The 23,236-nt window shown below is 44.3% G+C and overlaps 2 protein-coding genes across 2 annotated transcripts; both read right to left on the bottom strand.

The window, feature by feature from the left end:
- Positions 1 to 870: 870 nt before the first annotated feature.
- Positions 871 to 10,264, bottom strand: LOC136360557 (alcohol dehydrogenase class-3). The gene is made up of 9 exons (XM_066317891.1): positions 10,173 to 10,264; positions 7,470 to 7,571; positions 6,405 to 6,546; positions 5,714 to 5,801; positions 4,715 to 4,934; positions 3,966 to 4,226; positions 3,119 to 3,254; positions 2,099 to 2,237; positions 871 to 1,174 (listed from the first exon to the last, which is right to left on the bottom strand). Exons 1-9 carry the CDS (start codon positions 10,182 to 10,184, stop codon positions 1,150 to 1,152), a joined length of 1,125 nt encoding a protein of 374 aa, XP_066173988.1. The 5' UTR covers positions 10,185 to 10,264; the 3' UTR covers positions 871 to 1,149.
- Positions 10,265 to 15,013: 4,749 nt separating this feature from the next.
- Positions 15,014 to 19,442, bottom strand: LOC136360564 (alcohol dehydrogenase 1-like). The gene is made up of 9 exons (XM_066317904.1): positions 19,075 to 19,442; positions 18,056 to 18,157; positions 17,461 to 17,602; positions 17,275 to 17,362; positions 16,952 to 17,171; positions 16,573 to 16,833; positions 16,129 to 16,258; positions 15,671 to 15,809; positions 15,014 to 15,256 (listed from the first exon to the last, which is right to left on the bottom strand). Exons 1-9 carry the CDS (start codon positions 19,090 to 19,092, stop codon positions 15,232 to 15,234), a joined length of 1,125 nt encoding a protein of 374 aa, XP_066174001.1. The 5' UTR covers positions 19,093 to 19,442; the 3' UTR covers positions 15,014 to 15,231.
- Between the last annotated feature and the right edge of the window lie 3,794 nt (positions 19,443 to 23,236).

Genomic DNA, 23,236 nt, shown 5'->3' with positions numbered 1-23,236 from the left:
AAAACCCCACTGAGTTTCTATGTATCTAACTTTTTTTTTAAACTGGCTGGGCTGCCTTTGCTTTGCAATCTGGTTTCTGCTATTTCTCTCTGTCTTCCTGGATGTGAGGCACTGATTCCGGTTTTCAGTACAAAAAGAACCTTATCCAGTCAGATCACTTCACCTAGAGTTAAGAAAACCTGCAACTCCAAAACTGAGACTTAACTCCTCCAACCAAAAAATCCCAAAAAATCCTGAAGCCAGCATCACACAATGCTCTCTCCTCTTCCCCTGCAGCCCTCAAGAGCAGACTTGCTCTAATTAGTAGTATTTCCTGTTTCAATGGCACAATCAGATTTCTGACTAGAGGTAACAATCCCACACTGTTTGTTTTTGCAGTGTTGACTGCAGAATTTCTTTCATTTACCAGTAAGTTAAGGAAATGGCACAACTGTCCTGAAGCCTTGGAGGACACTACTAGAGCAAGTGATTAGAGGAGTTTGTGCCATGATCTTTCCAAGAGGCTGCCAAAGAGACCAATGAGAAATAAGGCAGAACATGGATCACCCCAGTGAACATGGGTACCCTTGGACACCACACTCTCTGCTCTTCAGCTTCAAGGTTGAGCTGGATGCTACAATCCACTGTAGTCCTAGAGTAGCCTCAGAAATTGGACAAGTTCTGGCCACTCTCAGCACAGTTGCAGCAAATGCATGCTGCTTCTCACTCCTGTGCTTAGCTGTGCCTTGTGCAGTGAACCTCACATTGTTTGCTGTAGACTCTACAGAACACTCTTCTTCTGTCACACATGCACTGTAAAATCACTAGAGGAAAACAAGTAAAACACAGCAATCACAGTCACTCTTAATGCTAAATAATTCCAACACTGGGTTTAGAAATAAGCTTTTATTAAGTAGATTGAATTAGCCACTATTGAATTTGAAGAATGAATATAGAAACAGAAGTTCCATAATCAGGACTAATTCTGTAATGCTATTCAACGGTTAACAATTTTTTAATTAAATACCAAGAATGCTCACCCTAAAATACATGGTCTTCCTAGTCCCAGTGAGTTTTCAGTTGCTTGATTCTATCTTCTATCAAAAATTCCATTGTAAAAAGGCAGTTAGCATGGTTGGTGCTGGCCAAATAGAAGGTCCACATTTGGCTCTAAAATTTTAGGACAGCTCGAATGCTTAAAATAAAAAATAAAAAAAAAATTACCAGGAAGTCAATTTTCTCCCCATCTGTCCCCTCCCTTTCCTTGCTGAGATATATTTTAGCTTCTTTCTTTTCTAAGAATGAAGTCATGGTTATGCCTATAGTATTTACTAAAAATCCAGGATAATGCTTGTTATCTCCTCCAGTAAAATAAACTTCAAATGAACGCTTTTTCAAACTAGGTGTCAGCTTTCAGTAGCTAGCAAAGATTGATCAGGAGCAGTGATATTTACAGGCATTCTCTGTTTTGTCTGTTTGGAAAATGTTAGGTAGCTTTCATTATTAGTTTCCTACAACATGCTCATGTATGAATAAAGCACCGAAATGATACTGAAGTTTGTAACTAGACAGGGATCAACTGCCAGATGAAATTTGCAAAGATGCAGTGTTTTCAACTGTAACAAGTACAGTCAACTGATCTATCCAAAACAGAATCCATATGAGCTAAAGCAGATAGAGCTAGTATCTTCCCCAAAGTTATATACAACAGATAGATACAGAGTGAAATCAAATACAAAGACCATACTGATTTCTGGAGATAAAGCTCCTAACTGCAGAGGAACCTAAGTATTACTGAATACGTAATCTTCAGTCTCTTCACATTGCTTTCTGCAAGTTAGGGTGTTTTAGCAATGGTGAAAGCCTGAGACTGACCTGTCCCCTTTATCAGCTTTACATTTGTGTGTATTTCTCTTGTACACTGTTGCTTGCTTTTTACTGTGTTTTGGCACATGCCTGGAAGCTCAGAGAAGTGTATTTATATCAGAATCAAGGCATGTGGTCTACGTCACCCTTTAGCTTCCCTATTTAAAACATGACAGTGAGCAGGGAACCTGTACTTCGACAGTGTCTGATCAAGAAGTGTCTTGTATACACCTTTCAATAGTGTGAACATTACCTTTTTCCTGAATGCATCAGTTCAAAAGCCTCATTAATTTTGTCAAAAGGCAGCGTGTGAGTCACAAATTCATCAACCTTGATCTTTTTGGACATATATTCAGTCACCAGTTTCGGTACACTGTCTACACTCTTCCAGCCTGAAAGAAGGAAAACATGGCTTGTTTTTCCCCTTTTCCACCCATCTCAGAAAATTAAAAACACAGCCCTTACACAGGCACTTGTATAATCAATATGAAAAGGAACAGAGACAAGTGACATGTTTGTCCCTCCCATAGTGGTCTGGCAAAAGCACACATTATCCAAACACACGCAAGTGCTGATGAAGAATCTTTTACTAGCTGTTCCAGCATTCAATATTAACAGTAGCCCTTACCTAGGAAACTATACACAACGCATATCTGTTAGGCCCCCTACATATCTTTATAACCCAACCCAATAAGGTTTGTATTGCTTGGACAAAAAACAGTGTTATAATTCAAAGTCTGAATACTTCCATTAATTTCAGTAATTACTGAATTCCCCCAAGAATTCAATGAAAAAGAACTCAATGTAGTTTTGAGTTGACAGCAGAAAATGTGTATCAAGCACTTGTTCCCATTTTATGTTAAGGTCTTTATAGCCCATTGTCATGTTGGCCCCACAATTTAGTTAGTGGTTAAGCAACACACACATACTGATGTGAGTTCCCATCACCCCAAAGAGCAAGTCCTTTCACTGGACCAAACCAAACCTTCACTTAATGGTAAAACAGTCTCCTTGTTCCACTCCTTTAGCAGTGAGTAGTATATAGAGATATTCTCTCCTCATAATATGTTAGATATCATACCCATGTGTTAATCTGTACCCTGTCTGTAGGAATAACAGATTTTTAAGAGTCTTTATCTTAAAAGCCAACATAACATTTGTGAATAGCCTGTCAACAGTACATTTCTTGTACAAGCCAAAGCAAGGGAGTGTGTTCTTCCCAGTTTTAGTCCAGAGTAAGTAATTTTTATCCCCACAGAGAAGAGAGAGTTACCTCCAAATGCAGTCCCTTTCCATGTCCGCCCAGTTACTAGCTGGAATGGCCGTGTGGAGATCTCCTGGCCAGCAGCAGCCACTCCAACTATCACACTGACTCCCCAGCCTTTGTGGCAGGCTTCCAAGGCAGCCCTCTTCATGGACAGACAGGACAAAGCACAGTGTTTATTGCTAAGGTTTACACTGCCTGGACTGGTAGCACTTCCTCTCCCCCAGTTAATCACCACATCAGCATTTAAGGAACAATTAACATACTGAAAATTACATTGTATTTATTTTCCATTGGTTCAAATTCCCTTATACTGTTAAAGGTTCACTATGCACTTTTTATATCCTATCTAGCCTTCACAGAAAGTCACTCTGAACTGCCACTGAGAGTGGGGATAAACTGTAATCACAGACCATATCACCAACAGTTAGGAATGCTACTGTAATTCCTGAAAATCTAGACTTACATTTAGTAATACTTTTGCATTTCCAAAGGTAAAATTAATTACACAAGAAATTAGGGAAATAATGAGTGATCCCTGAGATTTTAATATTCATTGCACAGCATATTTTATGTGAATTTTGTTAATTTCAACTGTGAGCACAGAGAAATTCAGGATCTCAAAAAAGTCTGATTAGGGAAAAAAATATTTGTAAGTGCCCTTTTCAACCCAAGAAGCAGCAACTTAACATAACTAGGATTGAGTGTAAATTGTCCTTCTTAGTCATAGTAGTTATCACTACTATTTAAAAAAAAATAATGGGTCTGGCATGTTTTGTGTTAAGAAAGCAGCTGATGTTGCTGTTTAGCTGAACTGGTCCCTCCCTGTACATGCTCCTGTTGGTGAAGCACTCACCATGACTCCGACATTTCCGATGCACTCAAATGAGTAGTCCACACCACCATCGGTCATCTCAACCAGAACCTCCTGGATGGGCTTCTTGGAGTCCTGGGGGCTGATGCACTCAGTAGCTCCAAACTCTTTAGCTTTGGCATACTTATCCTTGTTAATGTCGATGCCAATGATCCAGGACGCTCCTGCTATTTTGCAGCCCATAATAACCGCCAGCCCCACTCCTCCCAAACCAAACACGGCACATGTAGAGCCAGGCTCCACCTAGGAGTAAGAAAGGAGTCATGAGCAGCAGAAAAAAATTCATCCTTCCACGGGAAGAAGAAATGCAGGTTAAGGAGGCTGTAATAAAGGAAAAAATTGAAGCAAATATATATGGCTATGAGATTTTATAGACAAGGAAACTGTAGAAATATAGTATGTAGGTACTAAGCTTTTTTTTTTTTTTTTTGCTTGAAGACTCATGCCCACTCACCTACCACTTGTGTCTCACCCTGAGCTTCAGACCATCAGAATGACTTGCAGCAAGATGAACATGAACAGGAAAAGTAATTCATATATAGCTGGGATGCAGAATACTCTGCCTGAATTTCCTCCAAAGGACAATAGGTTCTTCTAACCTGATCTAGCCTCTTACGGGGAAGTAGCTAAACTTCAACAGTTGAAGAGGAAGAAGAAATACAAATTTGGTACATCACATTTACAGTCCTGATTAGTCACTAAGCTGTGTGTGCCTCAAGCTCAGCCTTTACCTTAGCAGTGTTGACAGCAGCCCCATAGCCCGTGGAGATGCCACAGCCCAGCAAGCACACTTTATCCAGAGGTGCTGCAGCATCTATCTTGGCCACGGAGATATCAGCCACCACAGTGTACTCAGAGAAGGTGCTGGTCCCCATGAAGTGGTAAATCTGCTTTCCCTTGCAGGTGAATCTGCTGGTACCATCTGGCATGACTCCTTTCCCTTGAGTGATTCTTGAGGCAAAGACAGGAAAGTGCAGTCAGAGTTTTAAGCAGAAAATATTCTTATCAGACAGAATCCACTAAGCAGCACAGAGGGGCATACTTGCACCTTTATATTTTGACCATTTCAGTAAACCTAGGAGTTCACAGAAGTGAGATGCTGAACTCTTAAAACTTCATGCAGTTAATTCCTCCAGGGAAAAACGTAAAGAAATGGAGTTTATTAGTTTAGTCACAAGTTCACTTTGTTAGTTACCAATGCTAACTGCTTGTGCCACAGTACCACACCTTCAGTATCCTCCCTTTGAGTTGCAGTTATGTCACTGGGGCTTTTTTTGAGTTTGGGAGAATTTTTTTTCAGAACAGGACCTGCAAATTTATCTGGGAAGCAGGTGTTAAGGAAAAAAAGAGCTGTCTGTATGATTTTGTACCACTTTAAAGCTTTGGTGTTCACTCCCAAGAGCTAAATTCCCTTCTCTGAAGTGCTTCCTTTAAGTATGGATTAAATATGGAGTCGGAGCATTTATGTTTTCCAACCTGTAGACACAATGCAGTAGTTTGCACCTTCACATACACGAAAAGAGAGAAATAGTTTTATTTAAGGGAAGAATAGAAATTTTAAGGAAGAATGAAAAAAATTGCTTAAGTGATTCCTGAAATACCTACTTACCAAGTCATTAAATGATGCATCAACAGACTTATTATTCAAAGAAAACTCCTGCCTATTACTTTTGCTAACTACAGCACGTATACATTGAACAAATACTATAGCATGTATCAAAGTCACAAACCTTATCTTCTGGCACAGGTTTGTTTTAGGATTCTTACAGAACTTGCACTCTCCACACTGAGGGATGTATAGAGGGATAACAGTGTCCCCTAAGAAAAAAAATATTCTGTGTCTAGTTTTTGAGTCAAGCAAGGCATTCTGACAAAAAAAAGGTACTTGATTCTAGATGTTTTTCTTTGAGCTTGAGTTCACTTAAAACCTTTGCATACTAAAAGCTGTGTATGGTATACAGTGATATTACAGAGTGCTAGATAAACCACTTTAATCCTGGCTGAGCAGACAGCCCATCTAAAATTCATTGTCTCAGAATAAGTAGCAATGTTACTGTAAAACAAAACAACCCTAAATCAACAGTGAACATGACTAAACCCTTTAAGCCTTCTAATTAAACCAACAGATAAAAACAAAATTGGAAAAATAATAACCCCCCAACCCTCTCCCAACTATACATTGATCTGATTTCAAGTTAAAAAATGCTATTCTGGGCTCTTTCAAGCTTTAAATCAAGAGCTCATTGAACAGATTAGTGTTGTGTCTCACAGACCACAGAAATCCATACAGGCATACAGCCCAGAATAAAATATTGTATTAACTCCTGCAATATAGCATTTCAGGGGCCCAATTTGACAGTTGGTCTTCAAATGAAGTAACACTTTCAAGAAAGGTAGAAAACTTGTAAGGTATTTTCTTACCCTTCTTTACTTTTGTTACTCCTTCCCCAACACTCTCTACAATTCCTGCTCCTTCATGTCCCAGGATCACAGGGAAACACCCTTCGGGATCAGCACCACTGAGAGTGTAGGCATCAGTGTGACACACAGCAGTGGCAACTATCTGTGAAGAAATATATCATCTGAGACACACTGAAAACAGAATAGTAGCACAGATCTAAAGAATTCCCTGTGATCAGAAATTCAGAACAATTGCCAGGTCAAAGTTCTGGCAGCATTTGGGACATGGGCAACATATTTTCAATTCCTGGCAAGGCAGTTTTTCTTACTTTGAAAAAGCAAAGTCATGAGAGTAAATTTTTATAATTTCCATCAACCAAAATGTGAGCCTGAAAGGGGTAAAAGATGACATGTTTTTTCCTATACTAGAAATCAGTGCTACTAGAAATCAGAAGTCATCTCAAAGTAGTTCAGCATCTCAGATTTGAAATAAGTTAAGACTTAGAGGTAAAATACCAGAGAGACTGTGCAGAACTCTCAGTACTGCAAAAATCCATCTTAAGTATTTAGCTCCATGCAGAAATCCTTTCCACAGAAATAAATTTCACATGAATGTATACTTTTTGGCAGATACAGGCTCCTCGAAAGTCCTGATGAAATCAGAAACATGGGTATGGGGAATCCAAGAGACCAATCCCAGCTCAGCAGCCAGTAACTTGTGGCCTGACTGAAGTAAAATCCAGCATGTTACACAGCTGCCACAAGTGACAAATTGCTGTCCTTCAAACAAGATAAAGGTGTTCCCAGTTCAGACATTTTGAGGGAACTTTGTAACAACTGGAATTGATCCTCAAGATTAGCCATTATCCTCAGACCAGACTGTGAAGTGAGATTAGTAGAAATTAAGAGTATTTTTCATAAAAGGAAGATGTAAATACTATAATTTTCCTCTCTGGAAAGCCAGCTGAGATACTAATGAACTAATGATACCTATTCAACATTTCTTCTGTTGGAAAACAAACCATTCATCTTTAATACTCAATCTCCTAAAACAGAAAACATATAGATAAGGATTGATGTAATTACCTTGATACGAACTTCATGAGCTTTTGGTGGAGCAACCTCCACCTCCTCAATAGAGAGAGGTTTACCTGCCTCCCAGGCAACAGCAGCCTTGCATTTAATAACCTAAAAGACAAGAACAACAAGAAAAAAAAGAGGACATCTGTTGTATGGTTCATTTAAAATAATTCTTGTTCAGCCAAGTGAGAAAATAAAAGCAGCACTACTGGCTTTTGGAAAGAATCCCAGATCTGAAATGCATAATTTCAACACAAAGGTTTAATTGCCCCACATTCGCTTTCAGGAAGCTAAACAATAATGAGTAAGCCAAGATCTGAAATTTGGATGTCATTCTTTTACTGAGTAGAAAATATAATAAGCCTGGGAGTGCTTGGGAGACACGCTGCAGTGAAGTGAGCACCACGAAAGGCTGCATAATAAAAATGGTGGTTTAAAATCAAAGACTGCCATTCATTTCAGATATGTTCATTAAACACACTGTTTGAAGTTGGAAAGTTCAGAAAGGAAACTGTGGAGACCCACATCAAGAGTGAATTTCCTGTTCCTTATCAGGATGGTTTCCAAGTAGGATTCTGGCAAGGAGATGTGTGTGTGCAGCTGACATGCAGAGCCCCCAGTGATGCAGAGGGACCCGAGGGACTTGGCTGTAAGGCTCCAACACCTCTGCAGTGGCCACAGGGATCACTGTTAGCAAGCCTTCATCCGCTACTCTCAGTGCCACGACAAATCCTGCTCTGCAACCACACCTAAACATCCCAGGAAGCTTTTCAATCCCAACGGTGCAGAGCCTGGATGAAAGAGCAGGATTTCTGGAGCTGTAAACCCTATTGATAGGTACATACACATAACTGACTGAGAAAATCAGCAGGCATTATAGCCATACACTCTAGAGCACCTTCAGGATAAGCATCTGATTACCGTCAGTTTCACGAAGATGACAAGGTCTAAACCACTGCTATTAGAAATATAAAATAATAGAAGAACATGACATTTTGTGTGTTTAAAATAGCTGTGGTGTTCTCATGGAATGTTTGAAAGAAAGAGGATTAATGCAAATTTCCCAAGACCAGAAATTTCCAGGTCTGATACATCACGTGTAATCAGGAGAAAATAATGGCTAGTCTATGCCTTTCTGTAGTATTTCTGTTGTACAATAAACAGTACCGGGCTTGGCCAGAGCCAGTTAAAATCCTCACTGTACCTGTAATAGCAGAACTTAGATGCTTACCTTGGCTTAAACTTGGTAAAATAAATACTACAGACCCAAAAAGCTTCCTAACAGAAAACAGGTGCCCATTCCAACAGCCAGCAGGGGTCTAAATTAGACAGAAACACCCCTAACTAGAACCATGAAATCTTCTTGTCCTGCTTTTTAATACCAGGGTAAATACTACAAAAATGCACGGAATGTGCCATAGTAACCAAGTGTGGAATCACAGTGTGAGCCATGGGTCATAATCTCTAAATCTACCAAAGATTTTGCCAGAAAATCCGAATTCAAAGCACAAAGTGCAAAAGGAGCCATCACTCAGTAAATCATTTACTGGTTTAAAATCCATCCCCTCATCCTCCCTTCATTAAGTCATCACTTGTTATCGCATCGGAGACTGCACATTCCTAAAGTTTGATTTCCACAAACTTAGTTAAACACAAAATTAAAGACAGGGAGGAGGAAAAAAGTCTCCTTACAGGATACATTCTGAACATCTACAAATAACTACGCATCTGGAAGCACATTTTGAAATAGTAATTTCTGATTCAGTTCATACAGCCACAGAGGCCCCTGGACTATTCAGAGTGGGTATCAGGAAAGCCCCATCTTGTTCTGCCTTCTTATTCATAGCTTTCCACTGTTGCTTTTTCTGAAAATCTTGACGGCAACAACTGGAAATAAAACCAAAACACCAACCTCCAGCAGTTCTTAATTTCCTCTATTACCGTGTTAGCACTGAAGCACAGCTGTTGGGCTGCTTGTGGCTATGCACACAACCAGCTTATGTCAGTCGGGATGAAACCGAGCTCTGGGCAGTGACAGAAGCTGCTCCAAACCCAGTGCCAGCCTGGAGCAGCTTCAGCGTCCGGCCAAGCGCGGCCACCGAGCCCGCTCGGGCCCCGGGCACTGACCGCCTGTGCACAATTCGGACAAATACTGGCAGAAGGTCTGGTCTATCGCACTGTTCCTAAAACAACGCAGCAAACGCGCCAGGCAACGGCTTTGTGAGCAGGCAGGCTCTAGTTTCACCCCTTCTTTCCAGCCGATTCGGTCGCACCTGCCCGAAGCCCACGGGAAACCACTCAAGCTCAAGGTCTTCTGCTAGTTCCTCCACCGCCGCGACCCAGGAGCGGCCGGAGCGCAGCCCTCAGACCCACAGGACGAGCACGGGGGTGGAGTACAACACCCGGCGAGAACAAACGCGTGTTTTCCTTCCCAACCCTGCAAATACTCACAGCGGGAGCCTCCCACGCCTAAGCAGCGGCACCGACTCCGCCGCACGCCTCACACGCGTGGGGCAGGAGCGCGGAGACGCCCGCACAAGCCCCGCGCCCCGGCTCCCGCCAGCGCTGGGGCCACGGCGAGCCCGGCAGCCTCCGGAGCCCGGCAGCCAGGGCAGGGCAAGGAGAGCTCGCCCGTCTCATTCTGCCCAGTGTGCGGGACCCTCCGCCCGCCCCCGGGAGACCTTCCCGCCGCGGAACGCGGACACTCACCCCGCTCGCCATCGCGCACGGCCACGGCTGCCAGCGGAAGGGGAAGAGGAACCCGCCTCCTTCTCCGCTGCCTCTTCTCCCCGCCTCCCTCTCAGGGGCGGGCGGAGGAGCTGTGTTCTTCCTCTCGCTTTCGCCTCACTCCGTTGCAGGGCAGGGGCGAGCTGGGTCAGTCACAAGCCCCGCGTAGCGCTTTTCTTCCCGCGGGCCGCGGCGCGGGCCAAGATCTCGGTTTCCTCAGGGTGCCCGCAGTGTTGTCCCGCGGTGTGGCTGCGTTTGTGGCTGCTGGCGGCTGCACCAGCAGCGTCTTCCATCGCGGCCCCTTCAGTCCGGCCGGCAGACGGACACTGCTGTGCCTGTGGGGGAGCAGGCCGCCGTCCTGGCTGTGGGCCTGCTCCTGCCCACACCAGCTTGGCCAGATCCCTTCCCGACTAACGGGACGGCGCGGCCTCCTCTGCGCCGCTCCCTGAGGGCCGCGGCCGTGCCTGCCTGTGCCTGCGCTCCCCAAGCCGGGGAATCCCTCCCTGGCTCCCGTTCGGGAGCTGCCTGGTACCGCCTGTGTCTCCCCTGGACACGGGGAAGCTGACCATGTCTGCAGAGCATGTCCTTTGTGCCTGAATCTGTTCTTGGCTGGCTAAAGTGCAGTGGTGGAGGCTTTACTTCAGACTGGTGAAGACAGCCCAGGGTAGGGGAAGGGATCTGCAGTGGGATGGAAGTTTTGACTGGGCTTCTTGACATTCCATCCAGCAGCCTTTGAAGCAAAGGAGCTAATGCTGCAAGATGAGATCATTCCCTGGCTTATGCTGTTGTTTCATTGTTTCATTTTCTGAAAAACCTTTTTTTTCTTCAGGCAGGGTAGAAAGGGCTTCTTGGGACGTCTGCAGACATGATTGTGTAAGATGAGAACGGTTCTGCCGTGAGCTATTGGCATTTTCCATGAGAGGTGATGATGCTTGAGGAATTGCAGGGTGTAAGTCCCCCTCAGTAAGAAAGGGAATTTTTATTTTCCAGTGACATGCTAGCAAACGCTTAGCAAATAGCACATATAGACAACAGCACCAGTATGTGGAAAATTAATAACAGGACATAAGCAGCTATGGCATTTAGTAAATAACATGAAAGTAGCATAACATTTAATAATAAAACTAAAATAAGAAACAAAATCTGTAGGCGCATTAAAGCTGACATGGAGCTGAAAGGTAGTTTGGCCAGTGAGGGTGCTGTAAGGGTTACACACGTTGTTGAAATCAACACAGGCTTTGTCTATTTCCTTGGTTAAATTCAGCTCTGCCAGCCTCTCCTGTGAGTTTCATGCTCTTGGCCACTCCTGGTGCATCAGTGCTTCCAAAAAGCCTCCAAGTATTTTATGTTTAGCGAAACTCCAGAGATGCTCTGCTTTTTTAGTATCTTTGGCATTCTGAACATTGTAGGCACTGATTCTGGTGGACAAAGGGACAGATACATAGACCAGACCTCTTTAACGCTCCAATTTTTTGTCCAGTTTTAGAGATGAAAGAAATTGTTTATTTTTTCATCTTTCCTTCCCTTGCAGTTTTGTGATGGTGCCCCCAGTGTTGCTGTGTACTTTTGGAAGCCCCAGGACACAGTAAGTGTTTTTGCAGCTTTCTTTCTGTTCTCAGCACCATGCAAGCGAATCAAGTTACCATTCCATGGTCTTGACTGAATTTTCTAGGCTTGTCACATGTTTCAGGCTTATGTAGGTAAGTTCCTTCCATAGGTGAGGACTTACACTGCTGCTCTGGATTTTACATTGCTTTGGTTTTGGTGTTGTTCTATCAGGTGTTACGTGTTAATCAGGAACATCACTTTGGATTGGGAGAAGAGGATGGCTTGGAAGAACTTTGAATGTGTGGGAGGGGAGACCTGGCAATGATGTTCTTGTTTGGTGGATGTGGTCTGTTTTGTGTGCCAAGTGGGGAGAAAAGTCCAAAACAACTCGGGGTCTGTATTACATTTGTTTTTCTTTTTTAAAAAACCTGTATTATTATGCCTACCCTAGAGGCATTAGTTTTTTAGTGAGTTTTTTTGTGTACCTTAATTTAACTTTGAAGCAGGAGAAGATGTGGGGCAAGAAATCACTTGCAAGCTTGGCAGGCAGTGTATGGCTGACTGAAGATGCAAATGATCTGCCAGGGTGCCCATCCTGGGACAGGCTGAGTGCCAGAGGCAGAAGCTGGCTTTGTGTCAGAAGGAGGAGCTGGTGCTTTGGCACTGGAACTGCTGGCTGCAGCCTCACACGCTGGTGAACAGATTGGTAAGGCACAGGAGGCTGGAGCAGACTGACAAGTCTACCCAGAGGCAAAACTGAAATGCATTAATACAACCGTTACCTGGTTTGTTTTCCCCAAGCAGATATGATCCTAGATTGACCCACAGGTAATTTTCCTTCTATTAACACTATAAATTTTCCAAATAAAGCAGGTAGTTTTGATAGAAATATTTCATTAGAGCAACCCTGTTGCAGCTGGGATAACCTGTGCACAGTGGATGCTTGAATGTAACTCTCTTTTTGTGGGGCATTGCTCTCAAAACCATCCTTTTGAATTCTGATTTAAGTTTTCTACATTTTCCTGTGAAGTACTGGAGGATAATACTTGTGCAGCTTAAAAAAGAACAGCTAGAAATTCTTGCAATTCCTCAAGTCAGCATCAATTTTTTAATAAAGTATAAATATAGCTGGTTAAAGAATTGAAACATTTTAAAAATCAGAATTGTTTTAATTTAGAATCACAGAATAATTTAGGTTGGAAAAGACCTCTGAGATCATTGAGTTCAACCTTTGATTGAACACCACCATATTAACCAGACCATGGCACTGAGTGCCACATGCAGTGTTTCTTTAAACACTTTCAGGGATGGTGACTCCAGCACTTCCCTGGGGAATCCATTCCAATGATTAATCACTCCTTCTGTGAAGAAATTCCTCCTAATGTCCAACCTAAACCTGCCCTGACACAGTTTGAGACTATGTCCAAAAATGCTCAAAGCTGGTTGGTATTTCTTTGGATAATTCCTAGGTAATTGAAACATACTGGTTTTGTAAACATAAATCTAAATATTATCTGGTAATTCAAGAAATGGTTTGTTCCAAAGGAAAAACTTCAGGAATAATTTCACTAATTAATCCTAGTATAGTTCTAAAGTATACTAGAGTAAAATAACTTTCCAAAACAAATCTGATGTACTCAAAATAAGTATGAACGTGACCATGACAGTTTTGCAGTAGAGACACATGAAGCTGTGATGCTGAAAGATGTTTAATATTTTAGAAATGGAAATAAGTAATCTGGGGAGTTTTGCAATTAAATATTCTCAGGTATATGCATTCATTGGAAACAAAATAAAACACAAAAAGCTGATCTAATATGTGCTGATTTCAGTATGTTAATATTAAACAAACTATGGAAGGGAAATTTGAAAGATGAAAGTGGGGAAGGAGTTGTGCTGTCACCTCTTTTCACTTGGCAGCATTTTCTTCTGGTTTGTATAAATGTCTTTGCTTTCAAATGTAACTATTTGTCCAGCTGTGAAACAAGTGGTGTTTCACAGCAGAATTTAAGGATCTGAAATTTCGAGTCCTGTCCAGTTAGTGATGTCGAATGGGCAGGAGGATCTCTGAGATCCAAGGCAGCAGGCCCGGAGAGCAGGGACAGGTGACCGCCAGGTGGCCTTGCTGTGGTAGAGAGCTCCTCAGTACTCCGAAGGGCTTATGCAATTTTTCATGTAGCAGCAGTTCAAAAGAATTCTTTAAGTGCAAGATACAATTTACTTCAGGCTGAGATTTTTTATACTGATGAAACTTTTTTTTATCTAGGTTTAGATTTTTTCCAAAAAGTAATATTATCTTTTCTCACAATCCTGCACAGAGTTATTTGTGTTTATTTTGGTAGACAGATACTGATCAAATTGGTTACATTTTTGAGACTTGTCACTTGTATAAAATAAAGACAGTGCAGCATTAGGAAAACATAGTTTATTGGAAGGAAGTTCTTGGAGTTTTCTCATTAGGGAAGTGCTGGAACTCAATCAACATTTATTGAATTATGTTGGTATTAACTCATTACCAGCACTCTTACTGCCTTATGTTTAAAAAGTGGTTAAGAGAATTAGAGCTAACTTACAGCTAACTCTTATATGTCATGGCAGAGTGATATGTGCAGAAGTTACTAAAAATTGGCAAACAGGATGGGATTTGTTTACCTTTGATAACTCATTTGTGTGTTCTGGATATTCTGTGTAATTGCTGATTGTGCTAAGGGGTGTTCAGAAGTTCAAAGGGCTGTGGGATGTGATAGGTGTTGCACAAAAGAGGTCAAAAGGCATGGTAGTGTTGTGGGTCCAATGTTGAGCACTGAAAGAAGGATCCGTTTAGCAGAATGACCATCTTGGAGTGACAATCCTGTTCTTTGGGGAAAATTTTTCAGGGCTGTACTGTAATATACTGTGGGACTTGGTGCGGAAAACATATTAAAAGTAAACAGCATTTGCCAAAATCAGACCACATCCACGGATGCTGTATGAGTGTTACATCATAATAAGAAAGTTATCTACTGCTTTATATAATACGCTTCAGAGCAGCAGCAGCAGGGGTGGTTTCCCTGCTGGGCCTTGCTGGAAGCTGCAGCATTCACCCAGCTGAGATGGTGGACAGAGAGGAGAGGCCCCAGGTCACTGAAGCACATGAAGGTGAGAGGCAGCAGGGAGGAGGAGCAAAGGCTGTTGCTCACTACTGAGACTGAGTCTGGTGAAAGGCCTTGGATGTGAGGGAGAGCTCCTTATGTCCTCTGGAACCGCTTTTGACTGAATGCACTGCATGGGACCAGTTTCACAGAAAACCTTTATTAGTAAAAGCATTTTCCCGGGAGAGGCACCCTTCTGCATCTTAGTCCAGGGACAGTGGGAGCAGCAGTGACACCAGCACATGTGAGTTCCTCATTCTGATGTCCTTATGCCCCACAAGAAGATGCTGCTTGGGAAGGACCCGGGCCAGGAGAGCATCTGCTGCGCTGGTCCCTGTGCTCAGCTTCCTTGGCTGTGTCCTTCAGAAGAGCAGGACAGTGCGGATACTGGAAAGTGGAAGGGAAGGGAGGGTTTGCTGCAGCTCAGGAGCAGGCAGTGGGGCAGGCAGGTGTGCCTGGGGACCAGCCACTTCTTTGTCATCCAGCCTCTTCCTGACTGAGCTGCATGAGGCGTGCAGCAACGGGGCAGCCTTCAAATCCCCGCTGAGGGGAAGGCCTCGGGGGATAAGGCCACAGGAGGTGTGCTGAGCTGAACCACGAGCAGGAGGGTTCTCTGTGCTGAACGTGGGCTCTTCCCTCTGGGCTAGGGCAGATCCTGCCACTGCTCAGCTGTGAGGCCCTGCTTCCCCAAAAGGCTCAGGTGCTCTTTGGGAAGCCAGTGTTACATGCCCTGCCTGTTTGAATTTTAGGAGGAGGAGTTGAGGTGTTGCAGAACCTCACTGCTGCTGGTCAGGGTCTCACCTTTTTCCTGCATGTAACAGCTCAAATCCCTCGTTCACTTTAGCGAATGGCAGCGTGTGCGTGATCAGCAAATCTGGGTTGAATTTCTTCTCCAAATAGCTGGAAACTAATTGTGGAAGACATTCTCTCGACTTCCAGCCTAGAAACAGGAGAAAGCAGATGCATGAATAATGGGAGAAAGGGTGTTTTGGTAAGGCAGTGTTACTGTGAGGGTCAGGACTGAGTAGCCAGTGCAGGTGCCAGTCACTTGTGAGAGATTTTCTGCTCTTTAGGATGAGTGGATTGCTGTGTGAAACAGGTGGAGAGATATTTGCATGTGTCATGCTAATATTCAATACAGGCAATGCAGTGCTTCTCTTTAGTTGTTTTCTACTTGAAAACCCTCTTTTTACTCTGACTTTTCAACAACCATGAATGGCAAAGCTAAAGTATTTTGATTGTATTCTTAAAGTTACTACCTCCGAGCATAGTCCCCTTCCATGTACGGCCAGTGAGCAGAAGTGTGGGATCGATGGAAATCTCTGAATCCACTACCCCAACCATCACACAGACGCCAGTGCTCATATTGCAGGAAGCCAGGGCAGCAATCTGATGGGACAGGCAGGAGAATTAGAGAAAGCCCTGATGAGTTGTCCAGGGGAATGCTCTTAATGTGCCATCTCCTGCTCCTCCCTGGTAATCTGAAAACACACATCCCCCCCCCCATGTGGAGCAGACATGGAGAGCTTGTGGCCTCTTTTAAGGTTTTTAAGGTGCACTGTTTTATCCCCAAGCCATCAGCCTGCCTTTCTGCATCCAGCAGTGCCGGCAGCGGACGAGGAGCTTCCCATGGGGATGGATTTTGCCCTGAGAGGATCCTGTGATGATCTGGCAGGGAGGCCAGGTGCTGAAGTGTCACCTACCATGGTGTCTGCGCGCCCAATGACCTCAAAGGAGTAGTCCACGCCCTGCCCGGTCATCTCAGTGAGCACCTCCTGGATGGGCTTCTGGAAGTCTCGAGGGTTGATGCAGTCAGTGGCTCCCAGCTGCTTGGCCTTGGCAAACTTGTCCTTGTTGATGTCCACGGCAATGATGCGGGAAGCTCCGGCGGCCTTGCAGCCCACGATAACAGAGAGGCCAACTCCTCCAAGGCCAAAGATGGCACAGCTGGAGCCGGGTTTTACCTGCACAGATGGAACCCTGTGAGTCTCCAGTGGGAAGAGGAGGAGGACGTTTCTTTTGTACAGGATTGATGAGGTTGTGAGGGTGGCCATTGGCTGCTAAACACGCCTGAATACCCACCTTGGCTGTGTTAATGGCAGCCCCATAGCCTGTGGAAAATCCACAGCCGAACAGGCAGACTTTGTCCAGAGGTGCTGCGGCATCTATCTTGGCAACAGCGTATTCTGGGACCACGGTGTATTCCGCAAAGGTGCTGACCCACATGAAGTGGTTGATCTGCTTCCCTTTGCAAGAGAAGCGGCTGGTTTTGTCTGGCAACAGGTTTTGTGGGTCAGAGAAACTGTGTGGAGATGTAAGTAATTGTATTTGATTTATTAAGGCACTGTCCAATTTGTCATAAAGTCAAGCTCATGTAGGTGTAGGGGAAGGCAAAGCAGACTTACTGGGACTTCTGGCAGTAGTTGGATTCAGGATTCCGGCAGAAGCTGCATTCCCCACACTGAGGGTGGCAGAGTGGGATGACTTTGTCACCTGGAAGAAAACGATATCCCATGTTACATGCCTCTGAGGATGCTGCCTGCTGTGTGAGAGGTGATTTCTTGGCATGTGTTTGTGTGTGTGTCAGTTACCTGGCTTCATAGAGGTCACTCCATTTCCAACGCTTTCCACAATTCCCGCTCCTTCGTGACCAGGGATAACTGGGAATTCTGCTTTGGGAAAGCAGCCTTGCACGAGGTGTTCATCTGTGCGGCAGATACCTGTGGCCACAAGCTATTTGGAGAGGGAAAAGTAGATGTCCTGGCCTGTGTCTTACTCAGTTTGTGGAAGCAATTTTCTCAGGGGTGTTATGGTGCCCCGTCAGTCAGTGCTGGTGCTCCATGGCAGCAGACTGAGCCCAGGCTGGCCTTTCCCCTTCTGCTCACTCTGAAGGCTCCTTGTGGCTTTTGTCAGCACTGAGCTGCAGGTGGAAGTGGAAGAGAGGCCCCTACCAGGGCCGTGTCCAGCAGAGCATTGGCTGGAGACAGGAGGAATTCCTGTGTGCCGGCTCAGGCAAGGATTAGTCCAAAATGGAGCCCCGGGCAGATGGTTCATTCGAGCCAAGGCAGCTCTGGACAATTGAAGCCTCTTGGAGGACACAGATCCCTGATTTATACTGAAGGTAGAACCACCAGAAGAGCAATTCCCACAAGGAAGGAAGAAAAAGTGGTTGAAATGCATTTTTACCTTGATCCGTACTTCCCCTGCCTTTGGGGGTGCAACTTCCACCTCCTCAACAGAGAGTGGTTTTCCCGGGGCCCAGGCAACAGCAGCCCTGCACCTGATAACCTGGAAGCAACCAAGAGGAATACATTGCATGGGAACATTTGCCTTTAGCACACTGTTGGGGGAAGTCATCCTGCAATCACCTGAGCCCGAGGTGTTCAAACTTGGTGATGCTCAGCTGCACGTGAAACCAAGTGATGTCCAATAAGCACTGGCCTAGTTCAAGGTCTGAGGAAACGGTGTCTGTGGTTTGTCACCCAAGGAGTATCAGGTATAGCCTTGGAAAATTATTGGGTTTATATGGCTTTGGTGGATTTTTCATAGCATCCTCATATGTTACTGGCCAGACTGTGCTGTCAGGGGGACTCTGGACAGTACCTGGTGGAAATTCCTATGGAGAGCTTTGATGTCAGTCTTGTGACACACTATGCTGAAGGTGAGTGAGAGGGTTTGTGGAATTGTCCTCATCTAATCGGCAACTGGATAATTTTTTTCCCTTACCAAGGTTCGATCGGTGTGTAACATCACTTAAAGCCTTCCCTGATCAACTCCAAGCAATTTGGCATCAGCAAAATGGAGCTTGCAGCTTGAAAAGGGTATTGCCATGGACAAGGTTGAGTGCAGGAGAGGAGTGGCTGAAGAGGGCACCAGTGAAGAGCTACGTTTGCTGCCAGAGCAGGAGCACAGAGTGGGATTGAGCAGGAAGGTGCTTTTCAGAGCAGCACAATTCCATATTTTGTCTCCTGAGCGGGTGGGCAGGACAGAGGGGGAATGCACTACCTAACGCAGGTCTGGACACGTGCAGTTAGTTGTCCGAAAGCAGAATCTGGTGAAATTCGCAGGGGTTTGGAAGAGGTGGGGAGTGAGGTCAGAGGAAAGAGGAGGGCACGCCGAGTGGTGTGCAGGCTGAGGCTTTTGCAGCGGATTTCACCAAGAGCAGGGCACCTGGGGAAGAAGGATGGGGGATGCGATGTCCTTACTTTTCCCGCAGTGGCCATTGGTCTTAGCAGGGCTGTGTCTGTCGCCGTCACAGGCGGGAGGGAAGCTGCTGCCTCGGCGTGTTGCAGAATCCGCCAGGCGTGGAGCGGGAGCAGTCCCGGTGCGGCACCGTCGCTGGAGAGCGCTGGTTAATCTGTGTGGGATGCTGGATGCTGAGGAGCTCAGGGAGTGCTGAGGGGCGGAGCTGGGCAGCGGCAGGGAGATGGATGGGGGCAGAAGTCCTCCAGGGAGCCTTTTATCAGTGCCTGCCCTTGGGTCATTCCCTGCCCTCTGCACCCTAAAGGAGAGCCCAGAAGGATTGGTTTATTTCTTCCAGTTGCTTCTGGCATATGTGGAGGGAGATTTGCAGCACTGCTGGGGCTTCCTCTGAGTCCTTTTCTGCTAGGTTGGAGCATTTGACCTGGTGGTCATTCACACCACAATATTTACAAAAGGATTAAAAATTAAAAAATACAACAAAAGGAAAGAAATGTCAGTGAAACTGTGATGTGGTGGACGAACCCACATGTCCTCCTGGGTTGAAGCTTTACTGTCGGTGTTATTGTTGCTATTTCACCAGAGCAGTAATGGCGGAATGTGTCAGAAGAGGATTTTTCCCCCAAGAACACATTTGTTTCACTCCAATGTAAGGAGGTTTGTAAGTGGGTTCACTCCAGTCAGGCTTTTCAGGTTCTCCCAGAGCTGTTTTCTGCTGAGGCATTGGACAAGGTGATATATTGCAGGGACTGAATGAGCAAGACCTTGTTGGAGGACCGGGCTAAGATGAGCACCAAGAGTGTGATGTAAGGAATCTTCTTTCCGTGTGGCTGAAAGGACCCTTTTGCAAAGCCAAGGAATGGGATAATTTCCTAGAAGATTGCCACTAATGACATAAAACCCACTTTTTGGATCACTAGCCATTCAGAATGCTGTAATGAGGAGAAGTTAACTCTTTGGCTATTGAGAAAGATTATACATCTAGATGTAAATATCTTTTTTTATTATAAATCAAAAGACATCTGTTGACATTTGGATTAGCCAAAAAGGATTAGACATGATCAGGAAAAAATGTAGCATTGCTGAATCAGGTGGACATTACTCTGTGGACTCAAGCCTGGCACCCTCAGCTCTACAGTTGATTCACATGTCCTTCACAAAACCACAGCATGGCTTGGGTTAGAAGGGCCCTCTGAGGTCATGTTGTTCCAACGCCCTGCCATGGGCAGGATCTCCTCTGACTAGACAAAATTTCTCATAGCCACATCCCTCGAGCAGTGGCCTCAAATGCCGCCAGGGACAGGGCCTCGAGAACTTCTCCTCAGCCTGTCCCAGTGCTTCAGCCCTCTCACAGTAAAGAATTTCTTCCAAATAGCTGATCTAAACCTACTCTCTTTCATACCTGTCATCCTATCTGGTCACCCAGCAGATAGTGTGAAGAAAAAATACCATTTTTCTCCCAAGATTGTCATGTACTTTCATGTGCCTTGCAATCCTCACTTCAGCCTGAATGTGGGCTGATATAAGTGCTCAGCCAAACCCAACAATACTCTGTAGGCATTGCACAAGAGCTGGAAAGCAGTTCCAGGGGACAAAAGCTGTGTGGCTGATGTCTCATATGGTTGGCAGTGTTTGAAGTTGAAGCCAACAAATTTAAAGTGTCTATAACAGAGAACAAATCATTCTCCTGTTCCTAGATAGCATTCCATACATATGGCTTATGATTTCATCTCACATATAAGGACATAAATGAGCTACTTGTCCTGGCATTTCATGGCTCTTAAGACATGTCTAGTGTCTTCTGTTGAGTGTATAACCTACACAGTGGTTTCTAAAAAGATCTTTCTAATGTGTACTGTTATTTTTCCTTAAAACATCCATGTTGTACCCTAGTTCCCCAAACTTGCAAAGTCCCCACTGATGTGACGACAACATAGGTTTGAAAATTGCTGTCTGACCTGCTTGCAGTTGTTAAGTGCCATGGGGAGCTGGCGCCTCTGCAGAACATTTGAAATGTATGTAATTATTGCAGGGAATTGATACTGAGATCCAGTTGCTGTGCAGCTTTTGGTATAGGTTTCAGACAGGAGGTTGTTGTTGTTTTCTTCTTATCCAGGTAATAGAGGGAAAATAAGATCAAACTTGTATGTCAGCAGGCATGGATTTAATGATTAACTTTTTAATGGCAGATCCTGTGTATCTACATTCTACAGTAGGTGCTATCCTGACTTGCTGTATATGTGCATGTATTTTATCAGTTTTAATAGCTGATTTGTGAGGTCCAATGTTAGTACACACAGGCACAGACCTCCAGGTGTTTGTGTTCATCTTGGTAGTCAGTTTTCTGTCCCCCTCTTTGTGTTCTGCTTGTTTGCTGTGTGTATCAAAGAGGTGGAAAGATGGAAGACAATGTGAGAGAGATCTGTGTGGAATAGACCCTGAAATGCAGTTATGAGTGCTAAGTACAAATCTTATCTTTTCTGCTGCCTGCAGGAGGCTTCAACAATTTTTAATTAAAAATCAGAGCCTGATGTTAGTACCTTTCTTAATGACTCAGCATTAAATTTCTGTCCACAGTGCAACTGGGCACGTGTTTCAGTGACCATTTTTGCATGCTACTGTGAAGTACAAACTGGATGATACCCTAGCAAGTATGGCTTCGATTTTGTTATGAGAACTGATAATTCACTGTTCTATAAGATGCCCTGGTGCTTTAATTTCTATCCGAACAGAAATTTTGTGTAGCTTATACAAAATTATAATTGAATGGGGGAAATGAAGTAAGGAAAATGGGAGTTAGATCCACCCTGATGTACTGTACATAGCAGATATCTATATATCTATATATCTATATCTATATATAAATCCTGATAAAGGTGTATTAAAAAGAAAAATTAATTCTGTTCATCTCAGTTAGGGACCATGTTTGAGGGAAAAAAAATGTCAAAATAGAGAACAAGACTGTTACAGGAGTTGCTGATTTTGAGTCCATGCTATCATAGAATGATGGAATATCTCAGCTTAGGGGGGAACCATTAGGTTATAGCCTTGCCTTTTTTTGTTGGGTTTTTTTTTTTTTTTTTTGGGTTTTTTGGTGTTTGGGGTTTTTTTGTGCTTAGAATGAATTCCTTTGTCAGACCAGCTGTGGTCATAGTAGATCGTACACAATTTCCCTCTGCAATGTACGGAGGATTTTTACTTTATGGTTTCTAATAGCCTAGACATAGCACTTCTAGCACCCACTTTTATATGTGATGGGGCAAAAATACACATGTAATGTGTCTTTCCCATTAGGACAATGTGAGAAGTCTACAGTAGACACCTGTGGTGACATCTCCATGATTTGTTTGCCCCTTGATTCTCACTCAGAGACTCGCAACTGTGCATTACATCTCCATACCTTCCAACCCTTCTGTTGCATGCAGTGCCACCCCTCTGCCTCTTCTGCCCTGCCGATCCCTCCTGAGGAGGCTGTAACCATCCAACAGGGCAGGCCAGTGACAGGACTTGTCCCAGCAGTTTCACTTATGGCAGCCATATCAAGTGTCTGGCAAAAGCTTCCAGGTCAGCATTGGTTGTTCCTCAAGCTGCATTCATTGGTATAAAAACATTTCCACATGTGCTACTTTGTAGCCAAAACTTGTGAAGCAGGTGGAGGGATCCCATTAGTGCTCCTTTCCTCGGGTTTGGGCACACAATGCCACTGTTCATCACTGGCCAGCCGGATATTTTCCCATTCCCCTTTCCAGACTAGTTTAAAGCTCCCTCAAAGAGCCCTGCTAGTGCCTGTGCTGGAACTCCCTTTCCCCTCTGAGAAAGGCTCATGCTGTCAGGTGTCAGTAGACCAGGTGTTGAATAGATCAGCCCACAGTTAAAAAAACCATTATTCTCTTGCTTACACCAGCCTTGGTGCCACGCTGATGGATCTGCCAGTTCCTACCAGTATAATTCCCTGTTATAGACAGGTCAAGGAAATCACTGCCTATGTTCCTGCTCTGTCAACCAATTGTCCCAATGCCCTGGAGTCTCTGTTGGTTGAGTGCATTGTGTCAGATGAGTTGTTTGAACACCTTTATTAGTAAAAGCGTTTTCCTGGGAGAGGCACCCTTCTGCATCTTAGTCCAGGGACAGTGGGAGCAGCAGTGATGGCACAGGTGAGTTCCTCAT

The sequence above is a fragment of the Sylvia atricapilla genome, chromosome 4, assembly GCF_009819655.1.
Source record: "Sylvia atricapilla isolate bSylAtr1 chromosome 4, bSylAtr1.pri, whole genome shotgun sequence".
NCBI classification, from domain to species: domain Eukaryota; kingdom Metazoa; phylum Chordata; class Aves; order Passeriformes; family Sylviidae; genus Sylvia; species Sylvia atricapilla.
The sequence above is the reverse complement of the archived record's forward strand: the minus strand, read 5'-3'. Positions and strand labels throughout refer to the sequence as shown.